Below are 21193 nucleotides of genomic sequence, written 5' to 3' on the forward strand. Positions count from 1 at the left end.
CACACTTTGAAAAAGTAGATTAGCATCTTTATTGAAAAGAACTTAGGATTGTATGCCTTTGATTCATAGTGCAGAGAACAGAAGTGGATTTATTCTACAGAGTAAAGCAGAACTTCTGTTCACTGTGATCAGGCAAACAGTACTATGCAGTAATAAGCAGGAGTGTGTGTGTGACGGTGGTAGTTTGGTTAAGAGAGTGTGTGGTGTTTCGAACAGATATTAAAGACATTAGCAGCTTGACAAAGGAACTGAAACATTCAAGCTGTATGTCCTCTAACATGCATCTTCATACGTCCCCGTCTGATGCTTTTTTACCCTTCCGGTTCCCCTGAAAAAAAAAAAAAGGAGATACAAAACAATGAATTAAATTGGTCCAATGTTATGCTCTTTAAAAAAAAAATCTTTATCTCAGGCTAGAGACAAAAAAGAAGGAAAATCTGACTGCACCCCAAGTCATGCCCCAACACTTATTATTAAAAATATACATTTTAGCACAAATATATTGATAAATCTTATATTGTAATAATACATACTGCTGTTCTGTAAAAATAATCATAACAATATAATATATTATAATAAAGTACTATAATATATTATAGTAAAGTATTTAGAATTGTTATTATTATTAAAGTACCTGCCAAAAGTTTGGAAACATTACAATTATTAATGATTTTGAAATAAATATCTTCTGGTCATCAAGGCTGAATTTATTTGATCAAAAATAAAGTACAAAAAAAAAAAAAAAGCAATATTGTAAAATATTATTAGAATTTTAATATATTATAAAATGTAATGTTATTCCTGTGATGCAAAGCAGAATTTTCTTCATCATTACTCCAGTTTTCAGTGTCACATGTCACTTTGTGACACCGTCACTTTTAGAAATCATTACAATTTATTTGACTCAAGAAACATTTCTGATTATCATCAATGCTGAAAACAATTTTGCTGCTTCATATTTTGTGTGGAAATGGTGAAACTTTATTTTTCAGGATTTTTTGATAAATATAAAGTTTAATGAACAGCATTTATTTGCATTTATTAAATATATTAATTAAATTAGTTAATGCATTTATTAAATATAAATCATTGTCTTCTCACTTTTTATCACTTTTATGCATGATGAATACAATTATTAATTTCTCTCTCTTTTTTAAATCTTATACAAATGTTTGAGTGGTATCATTGTTTACACAAAAATATTAAGCAGCAAAACTTTTTTTAACATTGATAATAATGAGAAATGTTTCTTGAGCAGTAAATCAGCATATTAGAATGATTTCTGAAGGATTATGAGACACTGAAACTAAACGTTTCTAATGACGAATGTTGTATTCCCAAATGCAAATTAAAGGGGCTCAAATCAAGTGCAGTTTGTTAAAGAAAACGTCTATTTGAAAATTTGCTTCGACGTTTTTGAAGACATGAGCTCCAGGGCGTCAGCGGATGTTCTATTATTTGTTCCAGAGCAAATAGTTTTGGCTGAGGGCAAAATCTCATCACGTTATATTTTATGTAACTTCAATGCTGTATATCAGAGCGCTGTCTTTGTACTTTTGACTGAACTGCCTAGTAATTTTTATGATGGCTGTTGTTGTTTATTAAATATGATTATTCAATAAATATTATTTTACATAAATAATAGTAGTATTTAGTAGGGGTGTGCAGCGAAGCCAGTATTTGTATCTGTAACGATCACAAAATTATTCGTATCTGTATTCGGATAAAACGAATTCGGAAGTAGGTGGAGCTTGAACCAGAACTTCGTACAGATAAACTTGATAAGATCGTTATTATGTTCATGGTATTACAGCCTATCTTTTTTCGTAGTTATCACTAAACAAATATGCTGTCTTTAACTAATATAATTATTTTTATGATTATAACAATTATTTAAATATCTTTAAAAACAGTCGGAGCCGGTACCCTTGTATTGTATAGGCAGTGCTTCGAGATGCAGTGCGGTTGTGCTTCGGGCAACGTGTGTTCGAGTCCCAGCTTGGGGACCTTTCATGATCCGATAAATAAATATTTAAATATCTTCTAATTAAAACAGTAAGGCTTCCTACACCGTTTAGAAATAAGGAAATTTATTTAAGTAATTTCCAGGAAATGCATGGAAGGCAACTGCAACACTGCAATTTTATTTGCGCTTATTTCATTCATAGTATTTTAAATTCATTTCACACACTTCTTACTGTGTTTTAGAGGTTTATGTAAAACAACATGATTTCCTTTGGCTCACTGGTTCCTGCGCAGTTTAAAAAGTATTTTACTTAAGTAATTTGCAGGTTTGGAAAAATAGGCTATGGAAAAATATTTGTTTCTATTATTCAGTGTTCTAAAATCTAAAATTAAAAATATATATATTTTTTTTTTTTCTAAAAATAAATTTATCATACAAGTAGAGATATTTCAGGACAAACATTTAGTGATCATTTGAACACGACTGAATTAATTCAAGGCGCACATTTTCATTATACGCAGGACTATTTAAACAAGTCTTTTTTTTTTTTTTTTTGAACTTCACTAAACAAATGTGCGTGTGCCACGCAAACCAGCAAAAGATAAAGAAGCAAACATGTAGGCCTAGTAGAAAATGTATCTGTAAGTTCATTAGCCTACTCTTGACAGAGAGCTGCTTTGGTTTTTGAGAGACATGCAACGCGGATGTTTGATTGGTGATCGCACTGTGCTTATTCCATTCATTCGTGTAGCCTATCATATTGTAGCCTATAAGGTTTAAATCATTGCCTTTTAAATATACACAAATACTAGAACGTGTATGATGTATTATTTTAGGTAATATTACTCTTGCCAAGCTCTGATTTATGAGAGATGCACGGAGAGGCAACAGCAAGCTGTGTTTGATTTGTGCTCTTTTCTTCCATAAAGTTTACATTCATTCACTTCACACACTTATTCCGTGAATTTAGAGGTTTTTGTAAATTATCGCGCTGATCCCCTGGCTCACCTGTGAATCTAGCAAACACGTGCTGCAGCTTCAGCCGAATATTCGGGCAGAATTATTCGTTATTCGTTTTAAAAGCCATTATCCATGCCTTTCCCAATAAGTTATTCAGCTTCGGGCACACCCCTAGTATTTAGTATTGGGAAATTATGTGTGTGTTCGTGATGGTGATTTTAGTTACATTGTTCCGTTACATTAGTGTGTTCTGCACAAAAGGGATTTTAAAGACACTCCGTTGTTGCTCCTAATATATTTATACACTCGTGCAATCAAACTGTTGTATAAATGCAATATAACACTCGCAGATGTGAGAGATATGGCTGTATATCGGCACCCTGTGATTATTTCTCACATCTACGAGTGTGATATTGCTCATAAATAAATAAATAAATTATATATATATATATATATATATATATATATATATATATGTGCTGTCAAAATTAGCATGTTTCTGTTTCTGTCACTTTTCTCTGGACAAGAAATGTATTTATTCAGTCTTTATGACCACATCAAACAGGAGACATTTCAGACGCGCACTCCAACTTCACTTCAGCGCCAGGCATGAGTCAAACAAGTGTGGAAACGGTACTGTGCTCGGAGCGTGCGCTGTACCCTTTATCTTTTCATAACAAATCGCGAAATAACCATTGCGAAATAAACTATGTGCATGCAATATCAGTTAAGTCATGAAGTTACCAAAAAGGTGATTAAAGCTGCCTTAAAACTGTGCATGCATGTAATATATTTTATGAGTCACATTTAAAGAACATGTCTCTGAAATGGTTTTCAAAACTGTCCTGGAGCAGCCCAGCACTGTCTCCCTCATCTAACACACCCGATTCAACTCATCAGTTCATTAGTAGAGACTAAAGGCCACGTACACACTGCAAATTTCAGGAGGAACAACTGCATTTAAATGCGGAAGTGAGTCCTGTAAATTATTGTTACATTAGACCTGCATGTGTGTATGGAACAGCAGTCACTCCCGCATTTGTAACCATAGCAACATTTTGGAGTCTGATGGTAGTGAAGAAGAATTTAGCCATTTGGTAGCTGCCATTTTTTGGCCAAAGACTCTTTGTCCGTCGATTTTAACTAAACTACTACTGATAGACGTGCCGTGTTTTGATTATGCTCGGGAGGCTGCTTTAGAGAGCGCTGTCTTGCAATGTTGCCATGTCCTCATATTTACAAGCACTTTTAGGCATGTTGTTTGGTCTTAGCTCATAAAACTAGGCACTTTATGGAGTTGGTCTGTTCCTGATATGAGATGTATGATTTTTTTGGTGTTATAAAACTAAGCATTTGGGTGTTTTAATGACGTTCAAATACATCATTAACAACTAGTTGTTCAGTTCATTTCCGTACACACTGCACAGAATTCCTGTAAATGCGGTTTTCATTACCTGTATTTTTCGGGAGTTAATGCGGTTGTCACTCCCGTATTTTAGTGAATTATGTGTGTACAGAACGCCATTAAGGAGTAAAAGGTGAACTGAAATTCAAATTTTGCTGCAGTGTGTGCGTGGCCTTTAAGACCTGTGGGTCAGAAAAGGTAAAGAGATTTGAGAGAAAATTAGCAGCAGCGGCAACTCTTAAAGAAACTGAAGCTGCTGTGATATCTGTTAATCTAAGAAAAAAGAGGAAATCAATAACTTTCATGGCTTTAAGGATTCATCTATATTTAATTTTAGAATTTAGTGTTTGATAACTTCAATTTTAATTTCTGTATATTTCTGCTGAAGGGCACAGGTAAATATGACATTTATTATAATGGGTTTATGTGAAGATTGTTTTAAATTCACTTAGATTAGAAGTTCTTTTTTTTAAAGTCTAATAAACTTATAATGTTGATTGGCTATAGTCTATAGTTAAATATTGGGAGGGGGGCAATTTTATAGAGACGTCAGTCACGGGACATTATTTTTCCCGTATTATTTCTGAACATATAATATGTATAAGACAAGTCTGTACATGATATAGTTGTAGTTCATGCATCTTTTCTGCAAAGATATTTAACAAGTAATTTGTTTAACATTTACATCATGTTAACAACTTCATTTGTGGTGCACTTGGAATATAATTTTCTGCAGCTAGAGGGTTAATAAAGGACAAGTTACTTGAATCATGTTGTAGTTACATTTTTAAGTTGATTAATTAAAAATCATAAAAAAATAGAGAATCGGTCAAACGTTCTGAAAAAAAAAAAAATCAAGATTTTAATTTTTTGACATATCGCCCAGCCCTAACTTATGCTGATTTGAATATAAATTCTATGTCACTGTAATAGTCTTAGCAGGTTTGGGTGTATCATACCTGATGTTTCGGTTGCTCTGACTGTAAGCCCTTCACTTTTGACCTCTCTTGCTCCAGAGCTGTGTGTAATTGTGTCACCTGGAACGGGGAAATATCACAGCAACACAACCCTATGATTAAGGCCAAAGCTACTGTATTGAGTGAATGAGTGGCTATGCAGACACACACCTGTGAGGACAGCTCTTCTTTAATGTTCTGGAGCTCCTCCACCTGCAGCAGAATTTCAGCTTTGTCCTTCACTGAATATGAATAAAGTTGAATAAATTACAAGAATGCATACTAGACTGCAGTATGTCAGGCTTGTATGATATTCTCTGCACTCACTCTCTCCCTGTTGAAGCATTTTAAGCAGCTGAGAGTTTCTGGCCTTCACTTCCTTATATCTTTGCTGAAAAAAAGACAACAATAATTAGTAAAAGCAAATATGCTCTTAAATCACACCAAAGTCTGAACTCTTAATCACAGCGAGTTGTTAATTTAGTCAAAAACACATTCCAGCAGAACAGCAAAACCATCACAAGTTATCACCTTAATACTCCAAAGTTAGTCAAAATGTATTTCCTTACGACAAACATTCTGACAAAATCAAAATACAATTATTGACACCTAATGGACACTTTTCATGAATAGTTCATCACTGCAGTCGTAAATGTAAACAGTTGTTTTTCAGTTAATTGTGCAGCCCTGTGACAGTTAAAGGAAAAATATGCATTCATAAAAAAATAAATATTTAAAGAAATCTGATTGCATTGCATAATCTATTGCATATGCAAATGTTCTTTAGAACTCTCATAAGAATCGATCTTTCCTCATCACATCATCTTACCTCCCATTGTGAAATTGTCTTTTTCAACTTCATCATTTCCTGGTCTTTCTTTTCCAGTTCATATTTTAACTGCTCAGTTCTCACATCCTGGGAGTTTTAAGAAAGAAAACAAGATCAACAGTGTGGTGTTACACTGAGCTGCATTCTACATTGCGGTACAACAGACTTGTACAAACTCTGAACCTTTTTTAGTGTATTTTTTCTTGTATCTGGCTCAAGAAGAGTAAATGAGTGAGTTTTCTGACCTGCTCCTGCTCTGAAGAGGTGTTGACCTCGTGGCCGGCGCTGTTGCTGTACTGCTCTCTGCGTTTGTCACGCTGGACGATCCGGCTCACATCGTCCTCTAGCTGGTTGAAAAACTTGTCGTCACGCAACTCTGGATTCACAGGCTTTGAAAGAAAAAAAACAGGAAGATGAAACTGCAAATCGAACTTTTCACTGCACGCTTTATAATTACAGTAAAAGCACAAAGTGGTGTTTTTTTTTTTAATGAAGTCTGCAGGATTCTGCTAAGTGCTCATGGAAGATTAAAAATCTAGTTGTAATCAAAAATGTTTTAACCAAAAGTTGAAATAAAATAAAATATTACATGAAAAACTTGATTAGTACAATAGTAACAGTAAGAATAATTAGAAATGTTGCCTGGGCAAGTAAGAGAAAAAGTAGCTTAAGCTAAAGTACTACTGCTAAATTGCTAAACCTAAAACTTAAGCATTAATTTAGGCTAAATGAAAAAATAAATTATAATAAAATAAAATCATGAATAAAAAAACATGAAAAAAATAAATTAAAATTAAATTAAAATATGCAAATAAAACCTAATTCAAAATGTTAATAAACATTAAAATAGCCTATAAAGAATACTAAAATAACACTTATTTATACTACGTAAGAAATACATTTGATTTCACAAGAGACACATTTCCATTTAAGATATATAAATGAAGATATATAAATCACAAATAAATTACTATAAATCGTTATATAATGTATTATATTATAAATACTTTATATAATGATCATAAATCATTTATAACATCACTGTGGCAAAGACAAAGAAAGTTAATTAATTAAAATATTATCAGGAGAACATTTATTTTGTATTATATTGGCAGTGTCTTTTATAACATTTTATAACATATTATATATATATATATTAGAATAATATAAGATGTATAAACTTTTAAATGTGTATTTTGTTTTAATAAAGAGTTAAATAAGAGTTTAAAAAAAAAGTTCACATGTAAGACTAGTTTTTAGAATATGGGACCTTCACATTTGTTCATTCTGTTAAAGCACTAAACATATTATCTTAAGCTAACACATTGACAGCCCTAAAAATACATGTTGTAAAACTTTCTTGTTTTTTTTCTGAGGTATGCCCTTGTGGCCCTCTGGGTGTTTCAAATCCTCAATAGTAGCCTGCGCTTGTATGTTCATATTAATCCCTCACCTCTTTGTCAGGCTTCTTGTTCAGCTGATCTGTAATAGAGTCAGTCAGTTAGAAGGGCAGCATAGTAACAGTGATTTGTCTCTCATGATAAGAAAGCAGCGTTCTCACCCACGCCACCCTCCTGCTGGAAGTCTTTAAGAGACACCGTCACTCGTTTGTCCTTCCCCTGCTGATTCTTCTTCCTGTCCTTCTTTCCTCCTGCTTTTGCTTTTGGTGATGCCGTCTCTGTTCTTTCAGCATCCTTGAGAAATTATAACATTACACATTAAAGAGCATGTACTGCCTAGTTGAAAAAGATAGGGGGGGAAATGAAAATGCAAAGCAAGCACTGAAATAGTTGATATAGTAGTTACACAATCAAGTGCAATCATTATATTACATAATACAGTATATATTACACACAGACCTCTTGACTTCTAACATCTCACTGTAACCACAAGAGGGAGTAGTTACATTTGTCACAACATTTTAAAGACCTAGAAATGAACATGAAGCACAAATATGAACAAAAGGCAGAAGCTAACTTAAAGCAAATAAACACCTATAATTTAAATTTCATTCTGTTCCTCAAACTACTGTATGGCCTTAAGAAGAATTTTATAGTAATACAGTAATTTATAGTAATTTATGTAATGTGTAATGTTTTATAACGAATTTACGTAATTTTAGCATGTCCACCCCCACTCACTTTCATTGTATGCAGTTGCATTTCTGCGTTACTATTATCCAGTTCACTTAAACTATGCTATGTACACTACCATTCAAAAGTTTGAGGTCAGTGAGATTTATATTTTAAAAGATGTCTTTTACGCTACTCAAGGTTGCACTGATAAATACAAACACACAGTAAAACATAAATATTGTGAAATATAACAATTTAAAATACATATATTTTTATTTTTAATATATTTTAAAATGCATTTTATTCCTGTGATGCAAACCTTAATTTTCTTTGTCCTCAGTGTCACATGATCCTTCAGAAATCATTCTAATATGCTGATTTACTGCTCAAGTAACATTTTCTTCCTATCATCACAGTTGTTCTGCTTAATATTTTTGTGGAAACCCTGATACTTTTTTCTTCAGGATTCTTAGATGAATAGAAAAAAAAAAACTTCCTTTAAAATTATAAAGACATTCATAATGTTACAAAAAATTTCACTTTTGTTAAATGTCATGTGTCCTGTGGAATAGAAGTAGTAGTCGACCGACATATCGCCAAAGCTGATATATCGGCTGATATTTGCCATTTTTCAAATATCGGCATCGGCCGATAAGTTTTTCCTGTTTGGCCGATGCGTTCCAGGCCTTTTATTTTGACGGCACTGAGAACGGCAGGAACATTCTCCCTCTAGTTCTGTCTAATACGGAGAGAAGTCTGTCTAATAATCAGATAGAACGGTTAAACAAAGAAATTAAAATGTATACAAAAAAGTATTATAACGATTGCTTTTATATTGTTAATAATAGAAAGGCAAACATTATAATACTTTCTCGTTTGCAGTCAGCATTCAGCAAATACGCATTTATATAATTTAAACAAATCTTTGAATGTCTAATGAACATTTAATTTCACAAACCTTGCAAACTTAGTCGAATCCAGCTGTGAGATCTTATAAAGTGTGCGTTTGTATCCTGCATGATCGTGTGAGCTCTGAGTGACGGTCAGTCCGTGTGAATTGAATGCGGACAGGACGAGAGTTCAGCTTCACTGGAGATGCGTGATCGACAAACTTTAAACTCGTGATTTCAAATTATGCTGCGCTTTATGCGTTTGCCCACTGTCATATTCATGTCATTTTCTCTGTGTTATCTTGGCTTTATTTGAACAATATGATTCCCAACTTCCCAGAATACTGAGTGCCCTGTTGGTTACAGTGTTTACTTCCTTTTTAATTATATTTTTATTAAATATTTATTTATTTATTTGTGAAAAATGCATTGTCATCTAAAGTATAAGTATGTTTATTTTACACATTTTTTAATCCATTTTCAAATGATTTCAAATTTCTTAAATATTAATTAAAATAAATAAAATTATATCAGCTTTATATCAAAACAAAAAAATAAATAAAAAACAACTTTTATAGGTAGTTTTCCATACTACATGTATAGTTTCTACCATTTTTAACTTCAAATAGCCATTTAAGTCATTTTTCAAAGTTTATTTAAACAATAAACCTTTCATCAACAAGTTTATATATACACACTCCACTAACATGCTTAATTTTAGGAAGACCTGCACAGCCCCATGTATAATCATGTGGTAGATGGTAAATAAATCATTATATCAGGAAAATTAGGATATCATTTCAGAATGAGGTAACTAGAACCTAAACGAAGCTCTTATAATAGCAACCTTGTGTGTGCAGCACAAAGAAAGCAAATATACTAGACATTTGTGATGCACTTCATGTTATTTCTATATCTCTTCAACTAGTTTCACATTAGTGTTTTCATTCGATCTATATTACATATTCATTTATATGTATTACTTTATTTTAAATAGTTTTCTGTTGAAGTTTAATCTATACTGTGTTCTGTATCTTTATCACAGTTTAGAGAGAAGGAGTTGGTCTCCACTTCAGTTTTCCAGTTATAATAACAATTGGTGAATTAAAATGATATTCATTACTTTGTTTCTTGCTCTTCCCCTGCCTGCCTCTTCATCAGAGTTACATGACTCTGTGGTATTGACTGCTTTGAATATCAAAGTAATTTTTGTCATTTTATCTATTAATGTGTTAAAAAAAAATACATGAATGGAATTCATACATAATTGAATACACCTCTTCCATGCAGTTTTTAAATTATGTTTTCATTTATTAAGGGAAAAAAGCGGTCCAAACAGCCCTACGTGAAAAATTAATTGCCCCCTCCTGTTAAATCATGAAAGAACTGTGATTAACCACATTTTGCCGGCCAGGCAGGTTTGGACAGCTTTTTTCCCTTAATAAATGAAATCATTATTTCAAAACTGCATTTTGTATTTACTCAGGCTATCTTTGTGTAATATTAAAATGTGTTTGATGATCTGAATATATATATATATATATATATATATATATATAGGCTCCTGGACTGGAGATTGGGTGCAAAGTATGTTAAAATATTAGAAAATTTGACCTTTTTATGAGAAGATAAGCATAGTTCAGAAAAAATGACAAACCTGAACGGTATGAATTAATAAATAATTAGGGTTTTTTCATTTATTTTTAGTAAATGAAAACCTTCTACTTGAAAATGTGATTAAGATGTGTTATTACTTCTAACTTGATGGTTAAATTTAATCTTCTCTTAGTATGGTACCTTTTTATGTTCCTCAAATTCCAGTTTACTGAGTATCAAGGCCTTCTCCAGATCCGCCTCATACAAGTCACTGGTCAGCTGGGACAAACACAAGCATGAAGATGTTTGCATAAAGCCGGAGAGAAATGGGCCATGTGAAATTCTGAGGTTTAGTGAGAAGGTTTACCTGTTCATCTCTCTGTTTCCACTCCTGCCAGTTCTCCTGGGGTTTGGAGCCGTGCTGGACCGCTGCCGGGTTAATCAGATCATTGGCTAAATCCTGCAGTGTGAGTGAGGAGGGAGGTGCTGTTGACTTCTGAGGAATCTTCTTAAAAGCAAGACTTCTGAGCTGCAGTGTGTAACGACAAACACTCTTTGTTAGTCATTTAGCTGATGCTTTACCCAAAACAGAACTACTACAACACACCACCCTCTGGGCCTGTAAGGATGTTATAAACATCAACTCTGATTCATCACCATTGCTAGTCCCAGAAACAAACATGGGGCCCAACTGCTTAGAAAGACAGGTAGGTACACAGAGCTCTAGACAGCCAGAGTGAACAACAGACAGATCAATACACAGAAAGACAAATAGATAGATGACGGAATGAACAACAGAACAAATGATATACAGAACTAACAACTGATAAGAAAACAATAGACAGAATAATACAAAATTGACAGAACAAAAAGGCAGAAGGACATACAGGAACAACAGATACAACGAAAGACAAATCAACAGAAAAAGATCTATACAGGAAATTAGACAGATAGACAGAATGAGAGACACAGGTCCACAAATAAACAGACAGAGAAAGACATACAGAACAGATAGATGACAGACAGACAGACAGACAGACAGATAGACAGATAGATAGATATAGACAGGGTGTGAATCACACAGTGACCTTCGGGGGAGAGGGGTAATTGTGTTTTATTATGTTTTAAATAGGGCTATCAAGAGATTACTTTTTAAATCTAATTAAAGAGATTTTTAATTTTAATTTTAAATTTGATTTTAAATCAAATAAAATAACCTCAAATTAATGACATTAATTAATTAACTTTATCTTTAATTAATCGGCACATGATGTGTTAAAGGTCATTTAAAGTTATCATTGAGTTAAATTAGAAAATCACTGAATAGACATTACAAAAAAGCAGTTTTAGAAAGAAATTTTAATTCAACATACAACAATACAAGTAAATACTGATAGTAGGGGTGTGCAATATTGAAAAAAAATTATATCTTGATTTTTTGGAGATTTTTTCGATAACGATAATTAGACGATATTTTGCTGAGTGTTATTGTGCTGATATCTGACTACCATGAAACACTGCAGTTTTTGATATTCTTCATATTCTGTGTGGTCAGTTCACATCAGTGATAGAAATTAATCTTTTCATATAAGTTTAAATTCATTTGTACCTTTTATGGGCAATTTTACCTTTAATAAAGCCATTTTTTTCTAAAAGTGTGCATCTTTTGAATCAAATTGTTACATTTAATCAGTCAATTAGAATAATAAGACATTTAGGCTGTTACCAAACAAATGAAACCAGTATCATCAAAACTAATCTTTGCAGAAGTTGCATGTGAAGTGGCATTTAGATGTATTTACACACTGTTTAATGCAGCACAGAGGGACATGGAGTGCTTTAACCTGCAGTTACAAATGCATAATGTTTTGATATTTTAAACATAAAACATTGAATACTGATATTTGAGATTATTTTAAAATAAACAGATACTTTGAATATAAAATTAAAACCGCCAGCAGGTGGCAGCAAGTCACTGTTAACAAGTGAGTCATTGCGACTGAACCGAATCATTTAAACGGTTGATTCATTCAGGAACGAAACAACATCGTCATGTTGCTCAGAGACGCAAAACAGTGCTGTAGCTGTTTGGAATTATGTTTTGTTGGCGAAATGGAGCAAAAACAGGCAATATGGTGTCTAAAACGTAAGTCTCTTAATATTAACTTATTGTTAATGAACTGTTGTATAAAATCAATATCACATTTGTAATCATGCTTATTTTTGAAGAAAAAAACGGCACTCTTCGTGTGATTTTAACCACATGAAATATACAGTATATATATACACATTTTCTGCCCCCATATCTTGAATTTTGTGATCATTCTTAATGCATTTTATTAGACTGAATCGTGCAGTGAAAGAACACACTAAATGCGCACGCGCCTTAGTCTAGACTTCATCACATAATGAATAATAAGCATGCACTCCGTAGGTGTTCTATTTGGCTCTTGCAAAATACTCGATAATGTCAAATTGCACTTCGTCAAAACAACAATTACGATATTATCGCAGACGACATATCGCACAACCAAAACTGATAGATGAAATGATTTAAAAAAAGAAACGATGCACTGAATATAAAACTAAAAGTGCCACTAGGTGGTGGCAAATCACTGTCTTAAGTAAGTCATTCAGTCTTTCATTCAATCGATTCGTTCAAACAAAGTGTGCCACACAAGTCTTGAAAAGCCAGAACGTTTTGATCTCCCCCAGGTGACTGGTTGCAGTATAGGTCATAAACTCCGCCCTCTCCATGTAATCTAATGGGACGCGAGACAAAAAAAACTAAATCAAATTACACTTCAAATAAATTTTTTTCTAAAGATGTTTTCTGTCATTTTCTTAGCATGCTGATGTATGTTCAAGTGTTCATTTTCTAATAAGTTTGCTTTTAATTAGTTATTTGATGCAATAAAAATGGGGTGTGGTGTCATGATTGTGAGGTTGCGATTGGGTCTGCCGGAGTTTGATAAAGCGGCTCCACCTCACAACCACTACTGCGCAGACTCGGGCTCCAAATGAACCACTACTGCGCAGACTCCGGCTCCAAACGAATCTCAACTGCGCAGACTCCGGCTCCAAATGAATCACTACTGCGCAGACTCGGGCTCCAAACGAATCTCAACTGCGCAGACTCGGGCTCCAAACCAATCACTACTGCACGCAGACTCGGGCTCCAAACGAAATAACGGCATTTTCGCAAGATGACAGCAGCCATACTGAGAATGTTTTGGCTTCACTTTTCTATAGTGGAAGGAAGTTGAGACGCGTCGTCCATCTTTTTTTACAGTCTATGGTTCAAACGGCTGATTCATTCAGAAACTAAGCAAGTGACTACCTTTATAAATGGCTCACTGAATCATTGACTCGCTCGATTCATTTAAAAACGTGGATTCATTCAGTAAAGAAACACCGCTGTGTGTTGATCACAACAGTTCTCCTAGGGCAGTGGTTCTCAACCTTTTTTGGGCCAGCGCCCCCGTACCCATTATCCAGGTCAACGCCCCCCATCAAATAAAACAGTCTGATTATTATTTTGTTTTTATAATGAGGACTGTTATTTTTACAGTACAATTCAAATGGGTCATTATGATTTTTAAGAAATTAAGTTAATTTAAGGATCCACTGAGTTGATCAAATAAGACAGTGAAGTACTTTTTTACAGTGATATTTGAAAATAAGTATAATAAGATTAATTTAAGCTTAGTTTTTAAGCATATTGGTGATTTTCATTACTACAGCCAAAGTCTCTTTAAGACAAGTCATGTCACTCAGCGGCCATCTTTGAAACGCCTCTCGGGCATGCAAGTGCAGATCCTATCTCTCTGAATGGGGAAACATCAAATTCTCCAAAACTGTTCACTAAGTTTACAATTAAATTTCATATTTGAAAATCACCAAAGAAATCAGCCAACAACTGTATCATAAATGTTGTTTCTTTTGCTCAAATAGCCCACCCTTTTTTTTTTTTCTTTTTTTTTTAGAATATATTGAATTTCCTTTTTTTTCTGAGATAGTAGACATGGTAATTTTGGTGGGTAAACCACATTTACACTTGCAAATGGAAGAAATATTAACCCTCTTTTACTATATTTCATAAATTCTGTGACAATATTTCAAAGTTTGGTATAAAAGAATTATCTCAGTCATGGCTCATCACTTTGTGCCAAACAAATCAAAAATCACATTTCTCAATGCAAAATCACAAAGAATTTATATATTTCACCAACTACCATACTGTGAAAAGATTCAGGGAATCCAGAGAAATCTCAGTCTGTGCAGGGCAAAGCAGGAAACCTCAGGTGAATTTGCATGACCTTTGAGCCCTCAGATGACATTGCATGAGAAATCATCATGCTGTGGTGTTAAATTGCCACATGGGCTCAGGAGTACTTCAGAAAACCACTCTCACTTAACACAGTCTACTGCTGCATCAATAAATGCAACTTGAATCTCTGTTACTCAAGGAGAAAGCTATCAATTTTATGCAGTGATAACACCAGATTCTCAGGTCCAGAGCCCATCTCAGATAGTCAAAAAGACAGTGGAAATGTGTGCTGTGCTCAAATTAGTCCACATTTCAACTTGTTTCTTGGGAAAAATGGATGTCGAGTTTTCAGTCCCAAAGACCAAAGGGACCATCCAGATTTTCAGTGACACATGCAAAAGCACACGTCTGTCATGGTATGGGGGTGCAGCAGAGCAAACAGCATGGGTGACTGGCTTATGTGTTAAGGTGCCATTGACATGGAGGCATATATTGGTATTGTACAGAGACATATAGTGCCCTCAAGATGATGTATTTCATGGGAAGTCCACGGTTATTAGATCAAGACAATGCCAGCTCTCATTCTGCATGTGCTACAACAACATGGTTTCATAGACACATGTGCATTTGACTGATTGGCCAGTAGATCTGTCTCCTATTGAACATGTATGGCCCATCATGAAAAGAAGAATCAGACAATGATGACCACAGACTGATGGGCATCTGAAGTCTTGTATCTAGTGAGATTGGGCAAAATGTTGCTCACAAAACTTTTAAGAATTAGTATCCTCAATTCCCAAACAATTAAACATTGTAATTAAAGGGAAAGTTGATGTGACACAGTGTTAAACATGCCTCTGTCCCATCTCTTTTGGAGTGTGTTGCAGCATCAAAATCAAAATTAGTTTATATTTACAAAATAAAATTTGGCCAGTAAAAACAGTGGATATTTTTCTTTGCACTTCAGTAAATTAAATATAGTTTAAAGAGAATGTACACATAACATTTTCTTGATTGTATGGCATTTCACAAAACGTCCACGCTTTTCTGGAATTGGGGTTGCAAAAAGATGGGAAACATATGCTTCTCATTTTCAAAATAGTTATTATTTTAGTGCAGTCCTGATTTATATCTTTCTTATATCAATTAAATAATTAAAATTCTATTTTTGTTTATTATCAGTTAAATTTCAAATAGAGCTTTAGCATGAGAGGAAAACACATTTTAAAATATATTCAAATAGAAAGCAGTTCTTTCAAATTGTAGATTCACTGTTTTTACTGTATGTTCTATAAAATAAATGCAAACTTACTGCAGAAAGGATTTGTTTCAAAACCATTAAATCATCCTTTTTTTGAATGGTGGTATAGGTTATATTTTATCTATAATATATATCTTAAAAGCATGTATTTTAACCCATATAACACTGAATGGCAAATGACATTCATGAAACATTTGATTTGACTGGACTTGAAATATTATCATAAGTTTCCCAAGGAGAAAAAAAGGCTCGAGAATATAAATTAGGCTATATTTATGTGCGTTGAATAAACTCTAAACTAGAGAAAAAATTTGAAATTTGTCAATCAGCAAGCAAAAAGCATTTATATTATTTTTTCTAAACAAGAAAAAGCATCTCATGCTTTGTGTCTAAATGCGTGTTGGTTTCACAGGAAGTTCATCAGCTGAGCTACAGAATGCCGAGCGAACACTAAAGTAAGCGGTAGTATTAACACTACTACACGTTGCATCAAAGCACATGGATCCCATTATAATCAGTCGTTCAGTAACTGAGTGCAAAAGCTACAGTAAACGGATGCCTATTTTATGATGCACTAAACGCGCTTGTTGCGCTACAGACAAGTTGACAAATAGATACAGAAAGTGCGCTTTGATGCATCCAGTGTAGAGACGGCGTTAGGATGTGGCAGACCATCTTCTTTTGCAAGTTTCAGCTCATACATCTTTGGTGTAAACTCACCGTAACCAAAGGCCCCCCCCCAAGAACAGCTCAGCGCCCCCCGATGCTCTCCGAACCGGTACAGCCCCCGTTGAGAAACACTATCCTAGGGCTTTATTTTCACTGGCGTAATTATTGACAATGTGTCTAAAATGCAAATATCTGCACCTTTACCTTATCTTCATTTTTAAGTAAAAACTTTTATGTAACCTTTTTTTTTTATTACTTCCACCAGCCAATGATGATTCTGAAAGAAAACATGCTGTGTTTGTTATAGTAACACGTATGCAAATTTCACATGCATCTGACTGACAGAACCGCATGCTTGTATTTCAGCCAGCGGTGCTGTTAATGTTATGGTTATTTTAGCAAATAGTTCTTCATAAATTCAGTTCAATAGAAGAGGGTAAACTTTATCACTCGACTGAATCTGCACATGCATTTTAGAAAGTGTTCTTGCTCCATCCAAGCAGTAAATGCAAATGTCTCTCAAAGAGCGCTGTATACGTTAGCGTAACTTCAACCGCTCAGGTAATGTCAATATGACCCATTTCAGGGGCTGACAAAATTACATTTTAAAATCAGTCAGAGCTATAGAAATGCATCTTAACATTTACAAGTAAATCTGCATGTTATATGTAGGCTACTTTCTATCCAAAATGCAAAAGTATAAAGAATAATGTGCTGCTTTGCTTATATTTATTGTGTTTAAACACATCTATGAAAGACTGTATTACTGTACTGTGTAAAAAATAATAATCACAATGCTGAAAAAGCATTTTCAGTGACAATGTTTGGATTTGAAATCAAAATAATGGATAAATGTTTGTGGTAAATTGCCACAGATCAGTTGCAGACTCCTGTGTGAAAGCACAGTCAGTGCTGCTTCTGCACAGCTTAAACAGAGTAGGCCTGTGTGTGAACCTGGCATAAAAGGCCACCTCATATACAGCTCACAAAATCAGGCTTGTGCTGTGTGTAAGCTATTGCACGATTGTAAAAACAAAAATGCACTGCATGATCAAACATTTAGGTGAGATAAATATATATTTTTGAAAAATGTCTAAAAAAAGTCCCCTCCACCCCTCAAATTAAAAAAAAATCCCCTCTCACAAGAGTCACCTAAGCGGGGAATTCATTCTCAAAAATGAAATTCAGGCCCTGAATAAATGTCTAAAAATCCTGATTGGAGTATCACTATAAATAATTCTACATAATAAAAAGAAGACCAATCGGTATCGGTCATCGGATCGGCAGATACTGCTTTCTGTGATCGGCAATCGGCCTCAAAAATCCTGATCGGAGCACCCCTAATAGATAGATAGATAGACAGATAGATAGATAGATAGATAGAAAAAGAGAGAGATTTTCACCTCATTGGCTTCACTTTGCTGCTGTTCCTTCTTTCGTCTTCTCTTCTCTTTCTTTTTGTCATTATTTTGGTTGGTCTTCCCACTGGGAGATTTCCCCGAGCGAGGCTTCCCTGCTCCGCGACCCGCCTTCGGTTTCCCCGCATCCGAATCGGACTCCGAATCTGAGTCGACCTGCAGCAGAGCGAAGCGGGACGCCGTGGTGGGTACTGAGATCACTGCTGATGCCATCCTGAACCTGCCAAACACATGATCAACAAACACATCCCACATGCAATCACTGTATCAGTCATCTCCAGATAGTACAGGTACGTCTGCTAGACGTCTGCTAAAGATCGCTTAATCTGGAAAGCATCTGCTGTCTGTAAGACATCTAATAAACGTCTATTTGACATCTGATAGGAAACGTGCTTTAGACATATTACAGATGAACAAACACTAAAAAAATACGTCTTGCAGATGTAAATGCAGATGTCAAATAGACGTCTCTGTGATGTTCGTGTCCTATCAGGGTTAGTGCTGGTGTAAACACTGATTTACGGATTCATAGCATTCAAAAATAAGTGCTAGCAAAACATAACAGACATATTTGGTCGATCTGACAGAGACAAATAAAACCAGCTTTAATTTGCATTGAAAAATCACAAATCTGTTTGCTGTAGAGTTATAAGTACTTCACAAAATAAAAAGGTGTAACGTTAGTAAATAACCGATTGTTGCTGTATTGGTGGACGTATCGCTAGCTGAAGAACAGCTCCGATATATTTGTTGTTATATATTTTAGGTTTTTAAAAACACAAACTGCCTAGACATACCGCAGTTTTAAATTATCGCATCATTTGATACCCAAAATGTCGCTAGCTTAGACTTTTTTTAGCTCGCCAGTGCTGAACACAAGTAACAAACGCGTGCTATCACTGTCATTTTTCCCGAACATGTTTTATGCTAGTCAGCACGTCTCATGTAAAATTTGAGCCCAGGCGAATTAAACAAACTTTCACCTGTTTATGACAGTCGGTTTCCTCGGCTTCGTGTAAGTATAAACTGGAAACACAGGCGAGAGTATGGCGGCCTGAACGGACACAAAAGCTTCGCTGGTGTCATTGGGTGGAAAATGTTGTCAGATAATAACCGTCATGTAGTCTCACTCACTCCAGGTGGCGCTCTGAGGCTCAGAAAACTCAATCTCAGTTCAACCGGTTCAACCAAAGAGTATAGAACTATAAGAACTTAAGACGTTTGTATCGTAAAACGTATAATTATTTAATTCTATAAATGTATATACTTGACATACATTTGCAGTACCTGGCGCAGAAATCTATATAGACCTATTAAATAAATGGTTTATCCAGTAATCACAAATGACTGTGATTAGTCTATCCTAATCAACGATGAGAAAAGCAATTGATACCACGTGACAACATCAACTTATAATTCAGCAGCGGTCTGGAAAAAAAATCACTCCTGAATAATTGTAATTAGAAACATTATTATGCATCCAAATTAAATGTAAAAAATAAATAAATAAATAATGCAAACAGCCGAAGACAAATTCAACTAACCAATTAGAAACGCCGTTTAAGACCAAGCCCCGCCCACTTAGGTGAACTTCCATGCCTTGCGTCATTCTATTATAGGCCTGTCTGTAAATGGTCAAAAGCGTTTTAAAAAGATGTACGAGTACGAGCTCTATTGTCTCATGAGTACTCATAGTTCTTGCTTTTCACAATTTTCAATCACCCTAGTTTTAAAAAATATTTTTAAAACCGAGCCCACTACAGTTTATACCATCAAACCTTAAATGCTGCCTTACCTCCCTCATGTATGTTTCAGTCTTTCTGTGTCGTTCTAGAGTTTTGCACCATATGTTTCCTCCATCCTCCCAGAGAAAGACACTCCCTCGTTATAATTAAATTATATATAGATAAGTTGGAATTAAGATGGCTCTTAAAATATCTGTATTATCTACTATTTTCTGTTCTATACGAGTTAGTCTTCTCTTTCTGTATTTCTCAAGGTTCCTTGCAGGTTCCCATCAGGTCAGGCTGTACAACAACATAACCTTGAACAAAGAAGATGAAAACTCTTTGCTCTAATCATCCTTTCTCTCCAGAGATAGTTTATGGGCATATAACTATGTTAGAGAGGGGGCCTCAGTCAATCCACATAAAAGGTAGACCTACTTTGCCACCAGGAGAAACACATCTTTGTTAGCCTAGCTTTTGTATAATAGACATGGTGCACAACTTTCACAATAAAAGCATGTCTGGAACAGATGGATGATCACTGAACATACTGAGGATCTCTTCCTCCGTATCCTCTCGCCAAAGAGCCCTAATAGACAAAGACTATGGATCTGGGTGTAAATTTGTAAGGTAGACCTTTCATTGTGTAAACCAGAGTGAAAATTAGGGAAAGTAGGGGAAATCTGGAAATGCAGCCCGAACAATATCTGTAAATACCTGAAAAATGCTGCATTGGCAGAGAAAATTTCCTCCGCAAGTTGTTTTTTAATTAAAAAAATAACAATTAAAAATATATAGGCCTATATATATATAGATTTATATATATATATATATATATATATTTTTTTTTTTTTTTTTTCCCATACTGTGGAAGTCCATGGCTTGTGTTCAACAGAAGAAAGAAACTCATACAAGTTTGGAACGACATGCGGGTGAGTAAGTGATGGCAAGATTGTATTTTTTTGGGTGAACTATCTCCTTAAGAGAGGTTTCAACAGTCTAGAGAAAGGTGAGGTAGTAGAAGACAGAAACAGAATGGGAGAGTGTAGTAAAGACATTCACTGAAGTGGAAACATAGCACAATAATTTTCGTGATGCAAGCGTGTCTGCCACCCTCATGTGTTTGTGAGAGGAAACACAACCACTCGCCAGCCCCAGGTCAATGAAGCAT

The 21193-nt window shown here is 34.6% G+C and overlaps 1 protein-coding gene across 2 annotated transcripts; it reads right to left on the bottom strand.

Moving 5' to 3' along the window:
• Window positions 1-5: 5 nt before the first annotated feature.
• On the bottom strand, window positions 6-19435 carry gkap1 (G kinase anchoring protein 1). Of its 2 annotated transcripts, XM_058785503.1 has the most exons (12): window positions 19279-19435; window positions 18281-18515; window positions 11045-11206; window positions 10879-10956; window positions 7678-7810; window positions 7570-7598; window positions 6362-6505; window positions 6117-6203; window positions 5615-5678; window positions 5459-5529; window positions 5291-5368; window positions 6-328 (listed from the first exon to the last, which is right to left on the bottom strand). In XM_058785503.1, exons 2-12 carry the CDS (start codon window positions 18506-18508, stop codon window positions 287-289), a joined length of 1116 nt encoding a protein of 371 aa, XP_058641486.1. In that variant the 5' UTR covers window positions 18509-18515; window positions 19279-19435; the 3' UTR covers window positions 6-286. The 2 variants fall into 2 exon arrangements, with proteins under 2 accessions (XP_058641486.1, XP_058641487.1); XM_058785504.1 differs by lacking the exon at window positions 10879-10956.
• Between the last annotated feature and the right edge of the window lie 1758 nt (window positions 19436-21193).

Source organism: Onychostoma macrolepis, chromosome 08 (genome assembly GCF_012432095.1).
Source record: "Onychostoma macrolepis isolate SWU-2019 chromosome 08, ASM1243209v1, whole genome shotgun sequence".
NCBI classification, from domain to species: Eukaryota; Metazoa; Chordata; class Actinopteri; order Cypriniformes; family Cyprinidae; genus Onychostoma; species Onychostoma macrolepis.